General features: G+C 45.0%; 1 protein-coding gene across 5 annotated transcripts in view; it reads right to left on the reverse strand.

The window, feature by feature from the left end:
• The window catches only part of LMO7 (LIM domain 7), a 193,121-nt gene that overhangs the window by 24,884 nt on the left and 146,586 nt on the right, over positions 1 to 21,651 (reverse strand). For 3 of the 5 annotated variants that reach the window (XM_058186707.1, XM_058186711.1, XM_058186710.1), the window contains 9 exons: positions 19,582 to 19,699; positions 16,384 to 16,526; positions 14,441 to 14,852; positions 12,392 to 12,685; positions 10,113 to 10,227; positions 8,478 to 8,639; positions 7,259 to 7,443; positions 5,721 to 5,778; positions 2,495 to 2,551 (listed from right to left, as the gene is read on the reverse strand). In XM_058186707.1, the coding sequence (XP_058042690.1) occupies positions 2,495 to 2,551; positions 5,721 to 5,778; positions 7,259 to 7,443; positions 8,478 to 8,639; positions 10,113 to 10,227; positions 12,392 to 12,685; positions 14,441 to 14,852; positions 16,384 to 16,526; positions 19,582 to 19,699 (1,544 nt within the window). The remainder of the gene's footprint in view (positions 1 to 2,494; positions 2,552 to 5,720; positions 5,779 to 7,258; positions 7,444 to 8,477; positions 8,640 to 10,112; positions 10,228 to 12,391; positions 12,686 to 14,440; positions 14,853 to 16,383; positions 16,527 to 19,581; positions 19,700 to 21,651) is intronic. The other 2 variants (XM_058186709.1, XM_058186708.1) reach the window with 2 other exon arrangements.

Here is a 21,651-nt window from a genome sequence, read left to right on the forward strand (position 1 = left end):
CTTCCGTGTGTGTGTGTGTGTGTGTGTGTGTGTGTGTGTGTGTGTGTGTGTATGTATGTATGTATATATATATAAATGAGTAACTCTTCCTGCATTACCTTTATGCATGGACAAATTCCCAAACTTTCCAAAGAATTATAATGAATGAATAATTGCCATCGGATCTTAGCTACCCTAAAACAGTTAAAGCAGCAAGCAGAACAAGGATATTTCTGTGCTTTTTCTTTTTCCCCAACTGTCTCAGTTGTGCAATCTTTTCTCTTTTGGGGTGATGGGTGAGAAATTAATTTTCCTGAGATTTTTTTGTTTTGTTTTTGCTCTTTTAAATATGGGACAAAGGCCAAAACTGACCTTCAATGCAAGATGTTCAGCTACCCCAGAAAAACCAAATTAAAAACTGAGTACCAAACAATATGTATTCCTTATTCAAAAACCTGGTACTGGGAAAAAGGTCCTTCCCAATCCCCCATCTCCTTCCACTTATGACTGCGCGACTGTAACTTTGTTGCTGGTAATCCTTATCATTTATACTGATATTGATTGTTTCCTGATTGCTTAATTGTAGCCTATGACTATCATTAAGTGTTGTATCATTAAGTGTTAAATTTGTACCCTATGACTATCATTAAGTGTTGTAAGTGTTGTACCTTGATGCAGGTATCTTTTCTTTTATGTACACTGAGAGCATATACACCAAGACAAATTCCTTGTGTGTCCAATCACACTTGCCCAATAAAATTCTATTCTATTCTATTCTATTCTATTCTATTCTATTCAAAAGCACAAAGAAGTCAAGTTGTAGCTTCCTCTCCTTTCCTTTCCCCTCCCTTCTTTCCTTTCCTTTCCTTCTCTTCCCTCTCTTCCTTTCCTTTCCTTTCCTTTCCTTTCCTTTCCTTTCCTTCCCCTTCCCTTCTTTCCTTTCCTTCTCTTCCTTCTCTCCTTTTCCTTTCCTTTTTTCCTTCCCTCTCCTTTCCTTCTTTTCTTTCCTTCTCTTCCCTTCCCTCCTTCCTTTCCCTTTCCTTTCCTTTCCTTTCCTTTCCTCCCCTCCCCCTTTCCCCTCCTCTCCTCCATTCCCTTCTACTTCCTCCCTCTCCCCTTCTTTCCTCCCTTTCTTTTCTTTTCTTTTCCTTTCCTTTCCTTTTTTTTGGGGGGGGGGGATAAAGTCACATTCTGCATTTAGAGAAGTTTGGCTTGCATTTCTGAAGGTCTTGCCAGCTCGGGCACAAAGCCTAGCCATAAAAGAGTGCCTGGGAGAGATGCTGAGGGCAAGATATGATTATGGCTAAAGAGCGGCCTTTCCTCTTTTGAATGGAAACATTATTCTGAAGAAACTGAGACAATGGTAAAATAACATTGGAAAGGGAAAAAGACCCTGTGTAATACGGAACACGAACATCAATGAGAAATATTGTCTTCATCACTTCAAAACATTCCACGTATAACAAATAAAACAAGCACAAGTGTCCGAAGTGAGGGTGAAAAAGGTGACGTGTGACATGCAGAACACATTCCTAGATGCTTTCAAGAACTCAGATACAGGATTCTGGGCCCAAAACACTTCTTTTAGTTTTTGAAGGATTAAAATTGCCTCATGGAGATAAGGCATCTCTTCCTTAGCTAGCTATATTCCATACCGATACACCAATTGTAATAATAAATAGGACTTCAACACTATTCATTTGTTTCAGACTGGTCATTTTATAAAACACAGATTTGCCGAATTTCAGCGTGTAGGCCAGTATCGGCGAATCTATAGCACGTGTGCCGGAAGCGGCATGTGAAACTATCCCATGAAGAATGTGCAGCCTCGGCGGTTCCTCTTCCGTGTTCCTGTGATGAAACATGCGCTGGTCAGCTGGCCATCGCACACATAGGAGCGGTGGAACCCAGTAGAGCGGTGTTCTGGCACACATGCACAGGCCGGCACCCGATCTTCCGGGTTGACGTCATGCGCATGCGCATTGGCCAACTGTTCTTCGGGCGCACTTCCATGCTGGTATCTGGGTGCTTGGGTGCCGGCTCACACATGCGCGATGGTCCACCGCTCTTCTGGTTATCGGTGCTCCAGCGCCTGTGAAGGCCAGCGGGGCTGCGCATACCTCACGGAATGGTTTTGTGTGCCACTTCTGGCACGCAGGCCGGAACGCCAAAGGTTCGCCATGATAGACGTAGGAGAAAAGCTTGCGAATCGGATGAGAAAATCTTTCGTACTACATTTGGTGCTCGCTACGAACAGGATTTGAACTTATCAAGAGTGTCAAAGGTGTGAGGGGGAAAAAGGTACACACAAATCCCATTACCACAAAGATACACCCATGAATTGTGAAAGGAACCTGATGCTCCTAAAGAAAAGAACGGAAAGAGATTAAGAAAGTTGGCACGATAGAACCCAACACCACAGGCTGATTAAGAGAAGGCAGGGGAGGCACGATTTCATGAAATTACATGAAATGTTAGCTTTTTGGAGGTGGGTGCGAATACTGATTGCTTTTACCTTGTTCAAAAAACTGGGATCGCCTTTTTAAGTTTTTCAAAGAAATAGGTTCTGTGTCTATTTGGAAAAAAATACGGAGATACAAACAGGTCAGTGTGGTGTGGTCTAATTTTATTGAAAATATCCAAGGTATTATTATTGTTGTTGTTGTTGTTTGGCATTGCTACAGCAGCCAGGAAACCACAATGCTTTTGCAGAGTAGTAGTTTGGCTTGACAAGGTACCGACCCTGCTATAGGACATACTTGTGTGCTTCCAGGGTACGCCACTGGAGGGCGAGCTGGGTTCGCACCAACGAGAAAGACGAGTGGCTCTTCCTGCAGTGTCACCAAAGGCTCCTTTTTTCCCCCTGGAGCTGCTTCACAAGCGGGCAGCACAACTGGGAAGGTTTAGAGCCATCTGGAAACTGCCTGCCTGCACAGAGCACCAGCTCGTCTCCCCACCAAAGTGGTACCTATTTATCTACTTGCATAGAACATGCTTTCAAACGGTTAGGTGGACTGAAGCTGAGGCGAGTGACAGGAGCTCACCCCACCCTATAGTGCTAGGGCTCAAACTGGCGGTCCTTAAGCCACTGAGCCACAGTGCCTCTATATAAAAGGCATTGATTTGGATGCCTTCAAACAAATGGGTCATCACTTTGGAAATAGGGGCATCTGATTTTCCAGAGCCTAAATCAAAGCTCTGTTCCTCACTAGCATGAACCCATTGAAGCATCACCAGATCAGAACCAAAGCAGCAGTTACATGCAGCTGGGAAGGTCTGAGTGCCAATTCTGCTGTAGCAAAGTTGCCTGACCCCAGTGCTATTCTCAGCCTAAACCACTTGTAAAGGAAACTATTTTTAATGCAGGGTTGAAATGAGGAGTCCTTGGTGTTCTCTGAGCTTGATTTTTTTCTTGCAGGTGTTTCATTACCCAAACTAGGTCACATCATTAGGAGTAGAGTCTTTACTGATGATGTTGCCTACTTGGGGCAATGAAACATCTGCAAGAAAACTGTTGTGGTCCACTAGCAGCCAGCAGAGCTGGCAGTGGAGTCGGACAGTGGTGAGGCTGAGGAAGAACATGGGCCAGTCCTGGAGACTGGGGAAGGCCCAGATGAGGGCTCTGTGTCGGAGGCAGAGGTGGGGCCAGGACCATCAGGGAGCGAGGTACAGACTCCAGAGGCTGACAGTAGTGAGGCAGAGGAACAGGAGGAGCCTGTTCCTAGTGCACACATGAGAAGAGCTGCCAGAAGGCAAGAGCAGCTAACGCAAAGATGACGACTCAGGAGTAGGGCCAAGAGATGATTGGCCCCTCCCATAAGGCTTAAAAGACCAGCAATGGCATTTGGGCTCTTTGTTGGAAAACAAAGTTGATAGAATTGCTCCTTGTCTTGCTGCATTTATTTCTTGTCGGAGTCTTCTGCTTTTGAACTTTTGCCAAGAAAAGCCTTTAGCAGTTTGCCTAATTAGACCAAGGCTGGTGATAAGACTGAAGAATTGTGTTATGAAGAATTTGTTTTGATTTAGTTTGGACTACGTTGAGAATGAGTTAATTCTCAGCTGTTCTAACAAAGTCTGTTTGTTTTTGAACTGATTGCGTCTACTACTACCTACTTGGGCCTGGGTCACAACAAAAACAACCAAGCTCAGAAAGCAACAAGGACCCCTAAATCATTTGACGTGGTAACTCTACAAAGGGTTTTAAGCTCCTCAAAGGACTGGCAGGTCTTCTCAATCAACCCCTTTTCAAATTTTATTCTTTGGGAAGGAGCTCATCCCAGTTTTACAGAGGTTTCCCAAGTCAGCACTAAGCAGGGGAGCAACCACCATGATGGTCACTCTTTAAAGACCTAGATGGCTACAATTTTGTTCCCAAGATGTACTGTAAGCTGGGCTGAAAAGAAACAGACCTCCGCTCTCTGACCATCACAGGCAGTTCTAGCTGACAATGCAGTCTAGTGTTAGGTTACAGGTTATGTTTTTCTCCCCTTGTTTTCCCATAAAAGGCTAACCTTAAAAAAGAAGAAGCCCAAATCTTATAAGGCACACAGACAAATATACCTGACCAGGGTAAGTGTTGTGACCCAAGCCCAAGTAGGTAGTAGGAAACTCAGTCTGTGAAAAAACAAACAAACTTTATTCGAACAGCTGAGAATTACTTCATTCCCAGTGTCGTTCAACTCAGATTAAAACAAATTCCACCCAACACAAATTCCTCAGTCCTACTGCAAACCTTGGTCCAATTAGGCAAACTGCCAAAGGCCTTTCTTGGCAAATGTTCATAAGTCACAAAAATAAATGCAAGACGTAGACGAAGCAGAAGACGATGCTACCAACGTTGATTTCTGGCAAAGCCCAAACGCCGTTACTGGTCTGTTTTAAGCCTTATGGGAGGGGCCAATCAACTCTTGGCCCTACTCCCGAGTTGTCCTTTTTGCTTGAGCTGCTCTTGCCTTCTGGCAGCTCTTCTCATGCGTGCATTAGGAACAGGCTCCTCCTGTTCCTCTGCCTCACAGTCTCTGGAGGCTCTGGAGTCCGCACCTCACTCCCCAATGGCCCTGGCCCCACCTCAGCCTCATCGCTGTCTGAATCTGTATCCAGCTCCACATGCTGCTGGCAGACCACAACAGTAAGAGGGTGTTTTTTTTTTTAAGCTTGAAACCCCTTACCATTCCTCTGAAAGACCTATTAACTCACCCTGCCCAGCAGGTTGAAAAAAGGGGTTGGAAGGCAGATGACTCAGAACAGGTTAAAAACCTTCCTTCTTGGTATCAACTTGCTGCATTTCTACCTTTTTAAAAAAAGTTTCTAAACCCACTGTGTTTTTATTAGCAGTTACTGTTTATAGCAGGGGTCCCCAACCCCTGGTCCATGAATCGGAACCTGTCCACAGCATCCGAGTAACCGGTCCATGCACATTAGCAAAGCTCCATCTGCGGGATGCAAGCAGCACATGAAACCATGCGCTCTCTCTCCATGGAGCTGGTCCCTGGTCAGTGGTGGGATTCAAGTTTAATTTAACAACCGGTTCTCTGCCCTAATGAATTCTTCCGACAACCAGTTTGCCAAACTGCTCAGAAAGTTAACAGCCGGTTCTCCCGAAGTGGTGCGAATTGGCTGAATCCCACCACTGTCCCTGGTGTCCGAAAGGTTGGGAGCTACTGGTTTATAGAACTGGTCTCTTTCTTCATAAACTAATAAAAATTAAGATCTCTTATTTCAAGTACATCTGGTAGTTTTACCTTTTCGATCATAGGAGCTTGTATCATCTTGCATTCCATTGACTTTTGTTTCAGACCCCTGAAAACGGAAAAACAGCATAGGATGGCTTTAATCTCACCTTTTCTTACACCTCCATGAGGTAACACCTGACTTTGGCCCTTCTGACAAACCAAACTACCAACCTTATGAAAGCTGATGCCCAGAAGAGGCATTTTAATTTTTATGCGCAATTCAAAAGTTCTGTAGAAGGCTCGTACAGGTAGCCAACTCCTTTTAATGACCCCATAATCTATTGCGGGGTGGAGTCTGGGCAACTGAACGGAGCTAGTACAGTGTTTAATGGCCGGATGCCTTTTCTGTTGCCAATGCGGAGTTTTGTTCAGCAGATATATTCCTATTGTGCCCAGAGAGAAAAATATTTGCCTCTACCTAGGATCGAACTTACAGACTCCTAGAGGCGAGAGCTCCACCTCTAGGTCACCGCACCACACCAATGACCGTACAGGTAGTCCTCTACTTAAAACAGTTCATTTAGTGACCGAAGTTACAAGAGCACTGAAAAAAGTGACTTATGACCGTTTTTCACACTTACGACTGTGGCAGCATCCCCATGGTCATGCAATCAAAATTCAGACACTTGGGCAAGTGGATGCATGCACGCTTTTGTATCATACTTGACTCCTGGCAACTGCTTAAATTAGTCCCTGAAATTTCAGGGAACCAGCCAAGGGTGAAATCTACCGTATATACTCGAGTATAAGCCGAGTTTTTCAGCACGTTTTTTGTGCTGAAAACGTCCTAAACTTATACTCGAGTATATACGGCTTATACTCAGTTTTTTTCTTCTTTTTTCACATTATACCGGATGGTGCAAACTTGGCGGGCTTTTGCATTAGCGGGAAGCCCTGCGGTGCAGTGAGAGGCGGGCGGGGGCCGCCAGCCTTCTCGGCTGAGGAGGAGGCTTTCCCTGACCGGTAGCTGCCTCATTTCCCTCCCTTGGCTTATACTCGAGTCCCCAGTTTACCCCAGTTTTTTGGGGTAAAATTGGGGACCTCGGCTTATACTCGGATCGGCTTATATTCGAGTATATACGGTACTTACCTTCCTTACTGGTTTGGAAGTGCACACGCTGCTGGCGCACGCCTGTCACATTCACACACAGACCTTCTACCCATGTGCAAAACACATTACTTCCGGATTAAAACCAGGAAGTAATGACACCGGGGTGGGTGGATCATTACTGGATCGCTAGATCTGGTCAGAACTGTGAGCATTTCACCCCTAGAACCATCCCAAGGTCACCCAGTTGGCTTCATGTCTAAAGGAGAAGTAGAACTCACGGTCTCCCAGTTTCTAGCTCAATGTCCTTAACCATGATCCCCAAATGGCTCTCAAAATACTGAAGATACTCCCGTGTCTCCAGGCCACTTTAATACCCATACAGAAGAATATGGTACAATCCCAGGTTTAAGGGTAAAAGGACAGTGTTATGTCTTGTAATCGCCATGACTAGAAGTTGGCAAACAACTTTCCTCTGGACGTCCACGTCCACACTTACATCATTCTTCAAATGGCTGTGCACCTCCTTTTCTGACATCTGATGACTTTGCGTTGAAGCGCGGTCTCCTGATGTGGCATCAATCCACTTGTTTTCAGGTGTACCTATAATGTTGGTAGCCATACTGGTAAGATTGAGGATTTTGTGCCTTGCAAATGGCGGGAAAGGCTGGTCTTTGCCCCAATCTGATTGATATGTGGAAAGCAAAAGAAATTGAAAACAGGAGACAGGGGGAATGTCAAAGTGTAAAGGGAACTGAAAAAAATACATCCAAACAACACATAAAGAGGAGGAATATAGAGAGAGAGGACAGGAGAAGGAAGGAGTGATTTGGGATGTTAATGTGGAATAATTTGTTAGGGCTTTTCATGAAAGACCGCCTTTTCCCCAAAGCAAGGAGTTAGTCAAAAGTATGCACAATGAATAGCAAGTTTATTAACAACTATTCTATAGACCTACAGACATTTAAGACCCGTGGACTTCAATTAAAGTCCACAAGTCTATTAAAGTTGCCAAGGTTGGAGAGTCCTGCTAGAGACCACTTTTCCCCCAAAGCAAGAATTAGTCAAAAGCTTCCACAACAAATAGCAAGTTTACTAACAGCAACTTTATTTTAAATTAGAAGAATTTTCAAAATCTTGGGAAGTGAAGTTGATCTTAAAAAAGTCTTCCCGCATATCGTTGTCTAATGAATATGCACAATCAAAGTATGGTACACATTTGCGATCAACACTTTCCAAGCACATCTCTACTCCAGGAGACGGCTTCCCAATTTCTAGAAAGTAAACTTGCTCAACCCGCTACTTACACTGTAATTCATGCAACGATGACAAAATAATAAATATATTCCTTTCCACAAATGCTTCTTCTTCTTCTTCTTTTTTTTTTTACAAAAGCAGAAATACTAACCCCAGATACTTTTCAATGGAAACAAGCCAGCAGCTCTTGCTGAAGGCTGTAAGAATTCAGAAGTCATTCACCATAATCAGTGGTGGGTTTCTACCGGTTCGCCCCGGTTTGGGAGAACCGGAAGTGGCGGTGGTGGGAGGCTTTGCCCACCCGCCCAGACATCATCGCGGATGCTCTGCGCATGCACAGAAGCACTGTGTACAAGCGAAGTTCCAAACTGGTAGCAAAGGCAAGTGAAACCCACTATTGACCATAATACAACATAGAGAGGAGACAACTCATGCTGCCCTCAGTGTAATTACACACGCACCCTTCTTTCCATGCCGCCTCACGTCCATGATGAGGCGTCCATTTTCCAAGGCCTGGTTGATGGAAGCTTCCCACTCGCCCTGCTCCAGGTGTGAAATGCCGATGCTGCCAAGGGATAGGATTTCATCCCCAACTTTCAACTGGCAAAAATCTGCAGGGCTGCCTGTTGAGAGAGAAAAGCCAACCAAACCACATTCTAAGATCTCCAAATATCCAGAGTCAGTTCCGCAGAGCATATTAGTGCGAGCGAAGTCTCTCTCTTAAAGCCTCAAGGCAGCTGCCTGCTTTCAGAGGTTTGGGGTTGCACGGGAGGGCTGCAGAGGTGGGTTTCAGCAGGTTCTGACCAGTTCTGGAGAACTGGTAGCAGAAATTTTGAGTAGTTCGGAGAACCGGTAGTAAAAATTCTGACTGGCCCTGCCCCCATCTATTCTCTGCCTCCCAAGTCCCAGCAGATCGGGAGGAAATGGGGATTTTGCAGTAGCCTTCCCCTGTCATGCCCATCAAGCCACACCCACAGAACCTGTAGTAAAAAATTTTTGAAACCCACCACTGGAGGACTGGCTATGTAGGCACCAGAGGTGGGCTGCTGGGGATTCGCAGGAGTTCGGGAGAACCTCTAACTAAGACTGTGCAATTTGGAGAACCCACAAATCCACTCCTGGCTGGCCCCACCCACCCCACCCCTCCCCTTCCAGGAGTCTCCATGTGGCCCGTTTTGGATGCAAGTAAGTACAGGGCTTGCATGGAGGCTCGGGAAGGGCAAAAAATGGGCCTACCTGAAGTTCAGGATGGGCCTATTTCCGGCCTCCAGAGGGCCTCCAGAGTCTGGGGAGGCCATTTTTGCCCTCCTGGAGGCTTGAGGAAAGCCTCCAGAGCCCGGGGAGGGCAAAAATACCCTCCCTGCCATGCTGCAGGAGACCGACTAGGCCACGCCCACCATGGCCACGCCCAACCAGCAACTGGGCAGAGAACCCCTTGCTAACATTTTTGAAGCCCACCCTTGGTGGGCGTCCTTTGAAGCAGGTTGTGGGAAGGAAGTGACAATGAAGTAACGCTCTGGGCTCAAGCGGACACCACTTTGCAAAGTGCCCCTTTGGAATGCTGGATGGTGCCATGAAAGTTTCTGCGACACCAAAAAAGGGGTGTTTCTTCTGAAGAAAAAGAAAGCCTTTGGGCAGGGAAGATCAATGTTGGAATGGGGCACGCCAGGCTGGAAAGTTAGGTCAGAATTTCCTGCATAGTCCATAGTAAAAGGTGTTAGGAGATGAGATGGTCCTGCAGTTGAATGTTAATATCAAATTGTTTGAAGCTTTAGAAGGAACCAGCAGAGACTTAAAGCAAGTCAGTTTGGCATGTCCAAAGTCTCTACATTCTTCCAGTCTGAGTTTTCCTTTCCTTTCCATTCCTTTCCTTTCCTTTTTCTCCTTTCTTTTCCCTTCCTTTCCCTTCCTTTGCCTTCCTTTCCCTTCCCTTCCTTTCCTTTCCTTTCCCTTCCTTTCCCCTTTCTTTTCCTTTCCCCTCCCCTCCCCTTCCCTTCCCGTCCCGTCCCGTCCTTTCCTTTTCTTCCCTTCCCATCCTTTCCCTTCTTTTTTTTCCTTTCCCAAAAAAACTGCAAAAGTTAAATACTGATATTTACCTTCTTCTATTGATTTCACGAAGACACCAGAAGGATTCTGGGACACGGCAAATCCAAAGTTACGACTGCTGCCTGGTTTCTGATTTATACTGATTCTCATATCACTGTATTGCTCCTAAAAAGAGGAGGAGGAGGAGGAGGAGGAGGAGGAGGAGGAGGAGGAGGAAGACACCAGAGAAGAGAATGTCAACAGTCATTCATTCACATTACCTTAGCTAGCCTTTTTAGATTGTTTCAGGCACAACCAGGACATTCACCATGTATGTCCTGCCCCTCCTGACATCTTAAGTGATTTAAGAACCTACCTATTGTTTGCAGTGTTACAAATCAATCAAAACACTAAAATAAGAGGTAGTCCATGAATATAACAATCCTTACAGACAGGAACCGAGGCCTTCCTGGACTAAACGCCACAGAGCAGTGCAACTAAGAAGGTATTTCCCAGCAGGATTAACCTCCGAAGCTACTTCTTGGAGCGTGAAACTGTTCTTCACAAGCTGTGGCACTCTCTAGCTCAGCGGTCGCCAACTGGTGGTCCGCGAGAAAATTTTGGTGGTCCACAGAAAAATTATTTGCATTTTTTTATATTGATCCTCAAACTATGCCCCCTCTGCTGGATATGTGCAATGAACATTTTTGTTGCTGCAGAGAGTCTCCCCCTTCGGGGTCTTTTTGTGTGGGTCGGAGGGGGGCAGAAATTCCGACTTGGGGTCTGCTTCAGCCTCCTGGTGTGGGGCTTTGGGCGAAGGCTGGAGGGAACCCTCACTGGTGGCAAGGGGCCTAAGGGCCTTGTTCCAGTGGGACTGCATCATGGCTTGGAACTGGCTGACCATCTCAGCCTGCTGAGCCTCCAGGCACCGGTACCTGGCCTTGCACTCCTGAAAATCTTCCCTCTGCTTGGAAAGCCTATGCTCCTAGTTCTCAGGAGGTGCTTCTGCTGAGCATCCTTCTCGGTCAGATCCAATTTGAACTGAGCTGTTTTGCCAACTCTTTTTCATGGTGGCTGCTTAGCTCCAACAACTGCTTCCTGTTGAGGCCCTAAGGGGAGGCAAGGAGTGGCTGGCAGAGGAGGGGCGAGTAGAAGCCGGCAAGGTGCTCCTCGATCTGAATGACATTGAGTTGGCCATTGAGTTGGCTACACCCACCCAGTCACATGACCACCTAGCCACACCCAGCCAGCCAGTCATTAGGCAGATCATATTAGTGGTCCGTGGGATTAAAAATTATGAATTTAGTGATCCCCGAGGTCCAAAAGGTTGGGGACCTCTGCTCTAGCCCTCTTCTGACCTCTCTAGAAAAAGTCTTATGAGCCACAGAGTCCTAGAAAACTGTTTCAAGTCCAACTCTTCCCTTTTATTATTATTATTATTTATTAGATTTTTATACCGGCCTTCTCCCAAAGGACTCAGGGTGGTTCACAGCCAATATAAAAAAATGACAATTTACAATTAAAACAGAGATTAAAAAACTTATTATATAATTGGCAAAATTTAAAACATTTAGACCTAAAAACCTCTAAAATTTATATTAAATATAAATTAAAATTCAATCCCTATTAAAATATTAAAATTTAAAATTTAAGCCAGTCCCGTGCGAGTGAACAAATACGTCTTCAGCTCGCGGCGAAAGGTCCGGAGGTCAGGCAATTGGCGCAAGCTAGGGGGAAGTTCGTTCCAGAGGGTAGGAGCCCCCACAGAGAAGAACCTTCCCCTGGGGGCTGCCAGCCGACATTGCTTGGCGGACGGCACCCTGAGAAGTCCCTCTCTGTGTGAGTGTACGGGTCAGTGGGAGGCGTGAGGTAACAGTAGGCGGTCCCATAAGTACCCAGGCCCTAACCCATGGAGCGCTTTAAAGGTAGTAACCAAAACCTTAAATTGCACCCGAAAGACCACAGGCAGCCAGTGCAGCCTGCGCAGGAGTGGTGTTACATGGGAGCTGCGTGCGGCTCCCTCTATCACCCGTGCAGCTGCATTCTGAACTAACTGGAGCCTCCGGGTGCTCTTCAAGGGGAGCCCCATGTAGAGAGCATTGCAATAATCCAAGCAAGAGGTAACAAGAGCATGAGTGACCGTATATAGGGCATCCCGGTCAAGGACATTCCCTCACATTTGTAATTTATTAGAAGAACTTCCCATTTATTCACAAGGCTGACTATCTCAAGATTCCCTTTTCTAGAAAAGTTATCCACGTTTTTCTCCAGCTTACAAATAACACTTAATTCTTTGCGGGGTGTACAGCTTCGTGTATTTTGGAAAAACAGGAGCCTCTCTCCAACTTACGTGCCGTCTTGACTCCTCAGTCGCTGAAAAAGTTCTCTCCTTGGGGGCAGAAGATGCGACAGTCATCGAGTTTGAACTCGGGTGATGATCTGTTTTAGGCTCTGACTCAGGCGTTCCTCTTCTCTGCTCCTCCAGCAAGTGGCTTGTTCTGGTTTTGCTGTCTTCTGCAACTTGGGGCTCCATCTTGCCTTGGCCTTGAACTCCTCCTGTCTGAGCCTCGGAGCCCCTGCTATGCCCTGACTGAGCACCCCTGGGACCTTCCAGTCCTCCATTGTATTTCACAACTGAATCCATCTGGAAGAAAGGTATTTAAAAGAGACATCTCCAACATTGGTCTGGGCAGCATCTACTGAAAATCTTCCCCAAGTTTTCCCAGCCCATATGTACCTTGCTAATCATCTGCAGTGTTAATATAGAATAGTTATTTGGGCGGGACCATGGAGGTCTTCTACTCCAACCCCCTGCTCAAGCAGGAGACTCTATATCACTTAAGACAAATGATTGTCCAATCTCTTCTTAAAAGCCTCCAGTGATGGAGCACCCACAACTTCTGAAGGCCAGCTCCCACTAGTTAATTGTTCTCACTGCCAGCAAATTTCTTCTTAGTTCTAGATTGGTTCTCTCCTTGATTAGTTTCCACCCGTTGCTTCTTGTCCTGTCTCCAGATGCTTTGGAGAACAGGTTGACCCCACGCTTCTTTGTGGCAGCCACTCAAATATTGGAACACTGCTATCATGTCATGCCTCGTATTTCTTTTTACTAGATTAGATGTACCAAAGTCCTGTCATTTTTTTTATTTTTATTTTTTTTATTTGCATTTATATCCCGCCCTTCTCCGAAGACTCAGGGCGGCTTACACTATGTTAGCAATAGTCTTCACTCTATTTGTATATTTATATACAAAGTCAACTTATTGCCCCCAACAATCTGGGTCCTCATTTTACCTACCTTATAAAGGATGGAAGGCTGAGTCAACCTTGGGCCTGGTGGGATTAGAACCTGCAGTAATTGCAGGTAGCTGCTGTTAATAACAGACTGCATTAGCAGTCTGAGCCACAGAGGCCCTTTTCAATTGAACTGAACTGAATAAGAAGCCAATCCACCTCAAAAAGCCAAGCAGTGAATTGCTGGGATCAGGGAAACACATATGTGTCCCTAAGTTAATTGGATCTGACTTTTTCTGCAGCTGTCTCTGTATTGCACCGCAGCTGAGAATGGTGCATGAATTCCTGTTTGCATTAAGTGGTGAGATTTATATCCTTGCCTACCCTCCAGGAAAGAAGGGCAGAATACAGATAAATATTGGACTACCGCTATCGTGTCACCCCTAATACTTCTTTTCATTAAAAGACTAATTTGAAAGGATATAATACAGTATATAGACAATTTAAACGCTGAGTTTGATGTGATGATATACAAATAGTGGACAAATAGTTACAAATCCAAAATGAAATGTCACCTTTTGATTCCTTCTACATTATCATTTCTGTTGGAAATCTCCATAAGGAGCTTGTGCGTCTATATATACCCAAAGGTATCATGTAACAAGCAGATTCTCAACAAGAATGAACTTTGGGTCCTAGCAGAGGGAGCATTTCATTTGCTGTTACCAATTTCAGTACCCATCTCGAATCCTAAAGAACAGGTCTCATCTTTCTAACATTCCTGACAGACTCAGGCAAATTGCAGATACGTTACATCCAGTATGTCATTGTGGTTTTTCGTGACATGACTATGATTGTATATTTAACAGAGAACAGAACAGAATAGAAAACAGAGTTGGAAGGGACCTTGGAAGTCTTCTAGTCCAACCCCCTGCTTAGCCAGGAAACTCTATACCATTTCAGACAAATGGTTGTCCAATCATTTCTTAAAAACTTCCAGTGTTGGAGCATTTACAACTTCTGGAGACAAGTTGTTCCACTGATTAATTGTTCATGCATCATATATTTTTCTTTACATTTTAGATATGTGACTGCAGATACAGAAGCAGTTAAAATGTAAAACTGAGGTGCTCCCCCAAATCTTAAGACACAAGCCAGCTTTTACCGTAAAGGACCTGGGAAGCGAGGAGATTCCTCTCATAGGGGCTCCAAACGGCCTCGGGGTGACCACCGATGTCAGCCTGGCTGTGTCCGTCTTCTGATAACTCCTCGATAGGGAGGCTGAAACCCGACCAGATCCAGTTTGGGCATTGGATGACTGGGAACTTGGCAAAGGGGACTCCGTCCTTTCTCCAGCTAGGCTGTCTACTGAGGCGAGAGGCTCATCCTTCACCACACGCTCTGGTTTCCGTTTCCTCAGCTCATGATCGTCTTCCCTTTTCAAGCCTCCATTTGCCTCGGTTGGAGCGCAAACTTTGGGAGACGCTTTCTCTTCCCGAAAGACGTCATCGTTCGAGAAATACAATTGTTCTGTCTCCTGCCAAGAGTTCCTCAGAGGAGCTTGATCTCGCCTCTCTCTGGAAGAAAAGCAAGAGCTCTGGGTAACCGATGACCTCAAAAGTAGCCTCTGTGTCAGAGGTGGCATTCTGCTCGTTCACACCGGTTTGGGCGAACTGGTAGCGGCGACATGTAATGCTGTCCCATTTAGCCACATTTTTGAGGCTGGGCGCATGCGTGGAAGGCACACACATGTGGCAAACTGATGGTAAGCATTTCTGAAACCCACCGCTGCGCTCTGTGTGTGTGTGTGTGTGTAACTTGTAAGGTTGCAGTTATGCTAATTCAAAGAGGGCCCAGAAAGATTCAAGGCTGTTCTACAAGACTCTTTTGTCCCCGAAGTAACATCTGCTACTATTTTCGCGATGCTTGGTGGCATGTTTTTCTCTGGACTTTTTTTTTTTTTTTTTAAATCGATGTCAAAAAAAGAGGATTGGTGGACTTTTCAAATGGAAGGGTAAAATCTCCCATGCTGCTTGACCATCCGGGGGATGTATTTTAAGACCCAATGGTATCAAACCCAATCGTCAACTTACAACCATTCATTTAGGGACCGTCTGAAATGACAACGGTACTGGGGAAAAAAAAAAAAAGACTTATGACCATTTTTCACACTTGGGAACATTGCAAGCATCCTCCTGATCACGTGATCAAAATTCGGACGCTCGGCAACTGGCATGTACTTATGACTGTTGCAGTGGCCCAAGGTCATGTGATCACCTTTTGCGACCTCCTCACAAGCAGAGTCAATGGGAAACCCAGATTCACTTAACTGTGTTATTAACTTAACACCTGCAGGGATTCACTTCACAGTTAAAGCAAGAAAAGGTCTCAAAAAAATGGGGCTAAATTCACTTAACCACCGTCTTGCTTAGCAACAGGAATGTTGGGCCCAGTTGTGGTCGTAAGTCAAGGACTATCTACAAACAGAATGTTATTTGTGCATTCCTTCTTAAGGAAGCATGAAGGGCCCCTTGTATTTTGCTGAAAAGAACTCAGGATACCTGATAGCGTCAAACTAGGACAAAATGAGACAAGCCAGGGAAGGCCTTTAAAAGCCTCTTTTGTAGGGCAAACCCCCTCCCACAATCCACCCACCCCTACAATTCTCCCCAATAGTTATATAAGACGTATATTAAAAATGCAGAAATGGGGCCTGTGTCAAAACAAGCTGGTTTGGGATCCAGAGACAAATACCCTCAATGCGAAAAAACAACAACAACCCAATGAGACAGTTGAAAATGAACCCAGCTAGTACGGCAACCTGCAATGAAGCTGAAATTAAAAGGTTCCTTTCAAAATGCGTACTGAAATTATTGACCTATTTGGTAAATTAATTTTACGGATAGTAGATGATTGCTTAATTATTTAGGAATGCAATGATCAAATTTCCCAGTGAGGAAACCTGGAAATTAAAATATGCCGGCAAACTGAACATGTGTAAATGCAGTAATTCAAAGGCAATCCATTATTCTAGTTGCTGCTGAATTCAAGCCAATGTAAAAAAGGATTAAGCCTTTAATGCTACTAAACATGGCTGGCTAGAATTACCTGTCCCTCTGCATTTCTCTCAGGGTTTTGCTGCGCCGTTCAGAGCTTTCCGAAGTTCTTCGCTCAATTTCTTCTCTCTCCTCCTTTTTCCTTTGCAGGTCAGAGGTGTGACTCCTGCGCCTACTTTTCCATTTTGCCAAATCCTACGCAGGAAAAAAACAAACAAACAAACACAACCCACATCAAGCAACGGTTCGGTAAAGCTTCGGTCTGCAAACTCCTCCGGCTGAACGTTCAAGGGCCGCGTTCCCTGGCGAAAAGACTGCGCAACGGACTGTTTTCACTTGAGATACCTGGTTGCTCGCCTTCTCAAATGTCTGTTTCACCAGCCTGCCCCCGATCTGAACAATGACAGCCTTTCAGCTTCCTGTCGCTTCAAAAAAAAAAAAAAAAACAACTTTTGCAGGAGAAAATGCACCTGCTGCTCTGGAGAGGAAGCTCCTGACATTCCAAATATTCCTTCTTTAATTTCTCCATGAAACCTAACAGGCTTCCAACTTTATAGGCATTGTTATTCAAAGCAGCAACAGGAGCTGGGGTTTTTTTTGTTTTGGTTTTTTAAATTACCATTAACCTGATCACCCAGCTCAGAAGCATTTCCATGTTATCTTGAATTACCTGATGTAATTCAAATGGGCGACTGAAAACCAAAACAGTATTGGGTTCTCAGGCGCCCTAACTGATGGATATATTTCCACAATTGGCATTACTTCACTTGTTGTTGATGTTAATTTCAGCCCCACCTTTCATGTATTGCTGTTGTGGGGAGCTCCCCCCCCCGCCCCGTCCCCCACCGGAAGAATGAAATATTTTGGAAAAGATTTTTTAAAAAGGCAGGATAGAATATTTCCCCTAAAGGAGAAATGGGGGGGGGAATCTTAAGGGAGGCAGAAACCAGCCCTGAAGCAGAAACTGAGTGTCGTGTCCCACTCCTCCGCTGACGGCCGGGTCAGGGAAATCCGAATCAGGCGTGCCTCTGCAGCTCTGCCCAAAGTCCTAGCAAAGTCCCCAGGGCAGGCAGGAGACCAGAAAGTGACTTCAGCAAGATATGTTTAGACTTTGCCTGACTCAGAGAATGCCAGAAAGCAGGTCCTTTATATAGGCCATGGGGTGTGGCTCCATGACTCAGCACTTATTCAGGCCTGCCTCTCCCTTCCTTCTGTTGCCTCCGTCTATCAAATCTTCTGACGCGAGGGTCACTCCAGTCTGCAGCTGTTGGCAATTGACCTCCCTCAGGCTCACATGCTGTGGAGGAGGGGGAGGGGTCTAGTTGCTCCGTTTGCCTGGGCATGGAGCCAGAGCTGGGGGCTGGAGATACTTCCTCCTCTTCAGCCTGTCTGGGCATTGAGCCAGGGCTGGGGCCGGGAGGCATACTAGGACATTCCTCCGTGTTCAGAAGCAGATAAGAAGGCCCCGGCTGTGGTGAGATCGGACGAGACACAACACTGAGGGGGCCAGCTTTTAGAAATGCACATTTGGTAATCCATTCAAGGCAGAATATTTCGAAATGCCTTGCAGCAAAGTTTGACAGCTAACAGAGGCAGAATGGTAGGATTAGAAAGCAGCCCGTCCCCCAAGATCTAATACAGGACAGGAAAGCCATTAGCCACAATAGGAATTGCCCAAAACACAGAACACAAGTCCATTCATTGCACCAAGCCCAGAACAATCCAAACTTCAAAGCCAAAGAAACCTATAAAGATCCATCCACTCATTCAACCATTTTGTCAGCTGACCAGGGGTGAAATGTAAAATTTGTTATTATCGGTTCTGGTACCGGTTCGGTTCTGGTTCTTGGACGTGGCTTGGTGGGTGGTGGTGATAATGTGACTGAGTGGGCGTGGCCAACTTTAAAAAAAAATTAAAAGCATTTTTTCTACAACCTCTTCAGCCGAAGAGGTTGTAAAAAATGCTTTTAAAAGGCTCTGGCGATCCCAGCTGATCGTCAGAGGCTTTTTTTTTCTTTTAAAGGCAAAAAAATGCTTTTAAAAGATAAGAAAAGCCTCTGACGATCAGGCAACTCAGCTGGGATCGCCAGATGAGTCTTTTAAAAGCATTTTTAAATGCTTTTGGCGGGTGGTTCGGAGAACCAGTAGCAAAAATCCCTGCATCCGCGCCCATGCAGACCCCCCCCAATGCCCCATGCCCCATGCCCAGCTGAGCTGCGCGATCATCACTTTTTTTTTTTACTTTTAAAAGCATTTTTCTTCGACCGAAAAAATGTTTTTAAAAGTAAAAAAAAAAAGCCTCTGATGATTGTGTGGCTCAGCTGGGATCATCAGAGCCTTTTAAAAGCATTTTTTCTACAACCTCTTTGGCCGAAGAGGTTGTTAAAAAAATGCTTCTAAAAGGCTCTGATGACCCCAGCTGAGTTGCCTGATCGTCAGAGCCTTCGGTAGAAAAAAATGCTTTTAAAAGATAAGAAAAGCCTCTGACGATCAGGCAACTCAGCTGGGATCGCCAGATGAGTCTTTTAAAAGCATTTTTAAATGCTTTTGGCGGGTGGTTCGGAGAACCAGTAGCAAAAATCCCTGCATCCGCGCCCATGCAGACCCCCCCCAATGCCCCATGCCCCATGCCCAGCTGAGCTGCGCGATCATCACTTTTTTTTTTTACTTTTAAAAGCATTTTTCTTCGACCGAAAAAATGTTTTTAAAAGTAAAAAAAAAAAGCCTCTGATGATTGTGTGGCTCAGCTGGGATCATCAGAGCCTTTTAAAAGCATTTTTTCTACAACCTCTTTGGCCGAAGAGGTTGTTAAAAAAATGCTTCTAAAAGGCTCTGATGACCCCAGCTGAGTTGCCTGATCGTCAGAGCCTTCGGTAGAAAAAAATGCTTTTAAAAGACTCTGACGATTCCAGCTGAGCTGCCTGATCGTCAGAGCCTTTTAAAGATTGAAGAGGTTGTAAAAAAATGCTTTTAAATGTAAAAAAAAAAGGCCATGCCCACCGTCACATTACCCCCCACACCAAGCCACGCCCACAGAACCAGTAGTAACAAATTTAACATTTCACCACTGCTCTGTCCCCACCCTCAGCCCTCCTCCCGCTGGCTGAAACTTCTAAAGGAGAACCCAACCCATATGCCATCCCATCTCCTTCCACTGATAGGCACAAGGTGTAATGGCTGCCACCCAAATTCAGTTTGCTCTGACCGTCTTCTAGAACCACCCAGAGGGACAGCAAAGAGGGCCACTTACGTCTTGCCACTGTTGGTCTTGTTCCCGCAGCTGAGTTTTGATTTTCTGGAGCTCGTCGTAACGCATCTGCCGGATCGTTTGTAGTTCATCTGCACTGACGTCGTTCAAGGATTTACTCCTGAAGGTATAGAAAGACTTTTTTTAGAGTCCCAAACCATTTTCCTTCTTCAAGAGGCGATTTAACATTCTGATTAGCAGGAACAGGACTAGGGGTGGTCTACAATGAAGCAGGTTTTTAGTGGTGTGTAAGGTGTGTAGGCGTGAATCTCCTACACACCGTCCTACACAAAGAGCCACGGTGGTGCAGTGGTTAGAATGCAGTACTGCAGACTACTACTGCTGACTAATAGTTTCATATTTGGTGGACTTGTAAGAACATTAAGACTTTTTGGATAAGAATTTGGTGGATTATACAAAATGTTTTGAAAAAGAAGATAAAGTTCCTACCGCAATTTTTTTTTACTGGGAATTATCACGGACTGTACAGTAATTGAGACTAAACTGATTTTAAATTTAGTAACAGCGGCAAGACTGCGGATAGGACAGTATTGGAAGAAAAAAGAACTACCTACAATAGAAGAATGGATGTTGAAAGTTGCCAATTTGGCTGAGATGGCAAAAATCTCAGCCTTTTTGAAAGACAACACGCAGGAAAAAATGGATTGACTATATTCAAAATAGATATCAGACTAAGAGATAAAAGACTGCCTTTGAACGATTAGGATGTATTATTTCTGATTGCTATGCGGGAGGTTAGGATTTGATGAGAATTGCAGGAGTATAACTGACTTAGGAGGGAAAATTTTTAGCATATGCTTGTTTGATTTTTAACTATACCTTGTGTTTGTTCCGGGAAGTCGGGAGGGGGGGAAGGGGGTTTTTGAAGGGAGGGGGAAGGAGGGAGAGGGGGGAGAGGGGAAAGGGGGAGAAAAACAGTCTGATTAACAGGAACAGGACTAGGGGTGGTCTACAATGAAGCAGGTTTTTAGTGGTGTGTAAGGCGTGTAGGCCACCTCCTACACACTGTCCTACCCAAAGAGCCACGGTGGCGCAGTGCTTAGAATGCAGTACTGCAGGCTACTACTGCTGACTAATAGTCTAAAGTGCTAAGCGCTATTTATTTATTTTGTTGAGTACATATAAGATAATATATATAAGTATAAGCATGAATTGAATACATAAAATGAATACAATTAAAGGGAACATTAGGACAGGGCAAGCCTGTTCTTTTATGCACGCCCCTTACAGACCTCTTAGGAACGGGATGAGGTCAACAGTAGACAGTCTTAGATTAAAGTTTTGGGGGTTTTGGGATGAGACCCCAGAGTCTGGTAGTGCATTCCAGGCATTAGCAACTCTGTTACTGAAGTCGTATTTTCTGCCATCGAGTTTGGAGTGGTTCACTTTAAGTTTGTATCTATTGTGTGCTCGTGTATTGTTGTGTTTGAAGCTGAAGTAGTCATTGACAGGTAGGACATTTTAGCAGATGATTTTATGAGCTATGCTCAGTTCACACCGAAGGCGGCGTAGTTCTAAATTTCCTAAACCCAGAATTTCAAGTCTGGTGGCATAAGGTATTTTGTTGCGAGCGGAGGAGTGGAGGACTCTTCTTGTGAAATATTTCTGGATGCGCTCAATCGTATTAATGTCCGATACAGACATGATAGCTATTGATATCTCTGAGAATCACAGAATTGTGTAGTTGGAAGGAGCCACAAGGATGATCTGGTCCAACTCTCTACAAAGGAGAAGAAAACCAATTAAGAGAGGGGATTCTCCAGCCTCTTCTTAAAGAAACTCGAGAGATGGAGAAGCCACATCTGTCACACAGTGATGTAATGGCTGTTCCAATCAGATTTTGTTTTCTCCTTATATTTAAATGAAATACAGGTTGCTGAAACTACCCCTTTCTTGACCATCTTCCATGGGTTATCCTTTTATAGAACACTTTATGTAACTTTTAATGAATTTTAATGAAAGGGAATAAAGATGAGATGGCCAAAGGCCTTTTCAAGGTTCTGTGTCATTATTTAGAAGGTCTGTCTCCCAAATCTGTAACTCTGAAAGTTA

Source organism: Ahaetulla prasina, chromosome 5 (assembly GCF_028640845.1).
Source record: "Ahaetulla prasina isolate Xishuangbanna chromosome 5, ASM2864084v1, whole genome shotgun sequence".
NCBI lineage: Eukaryota > Metazoa > Chordata > Lepidosauria > Squamata > Colubridae > Ahaetulla > Ahaetulla prasina.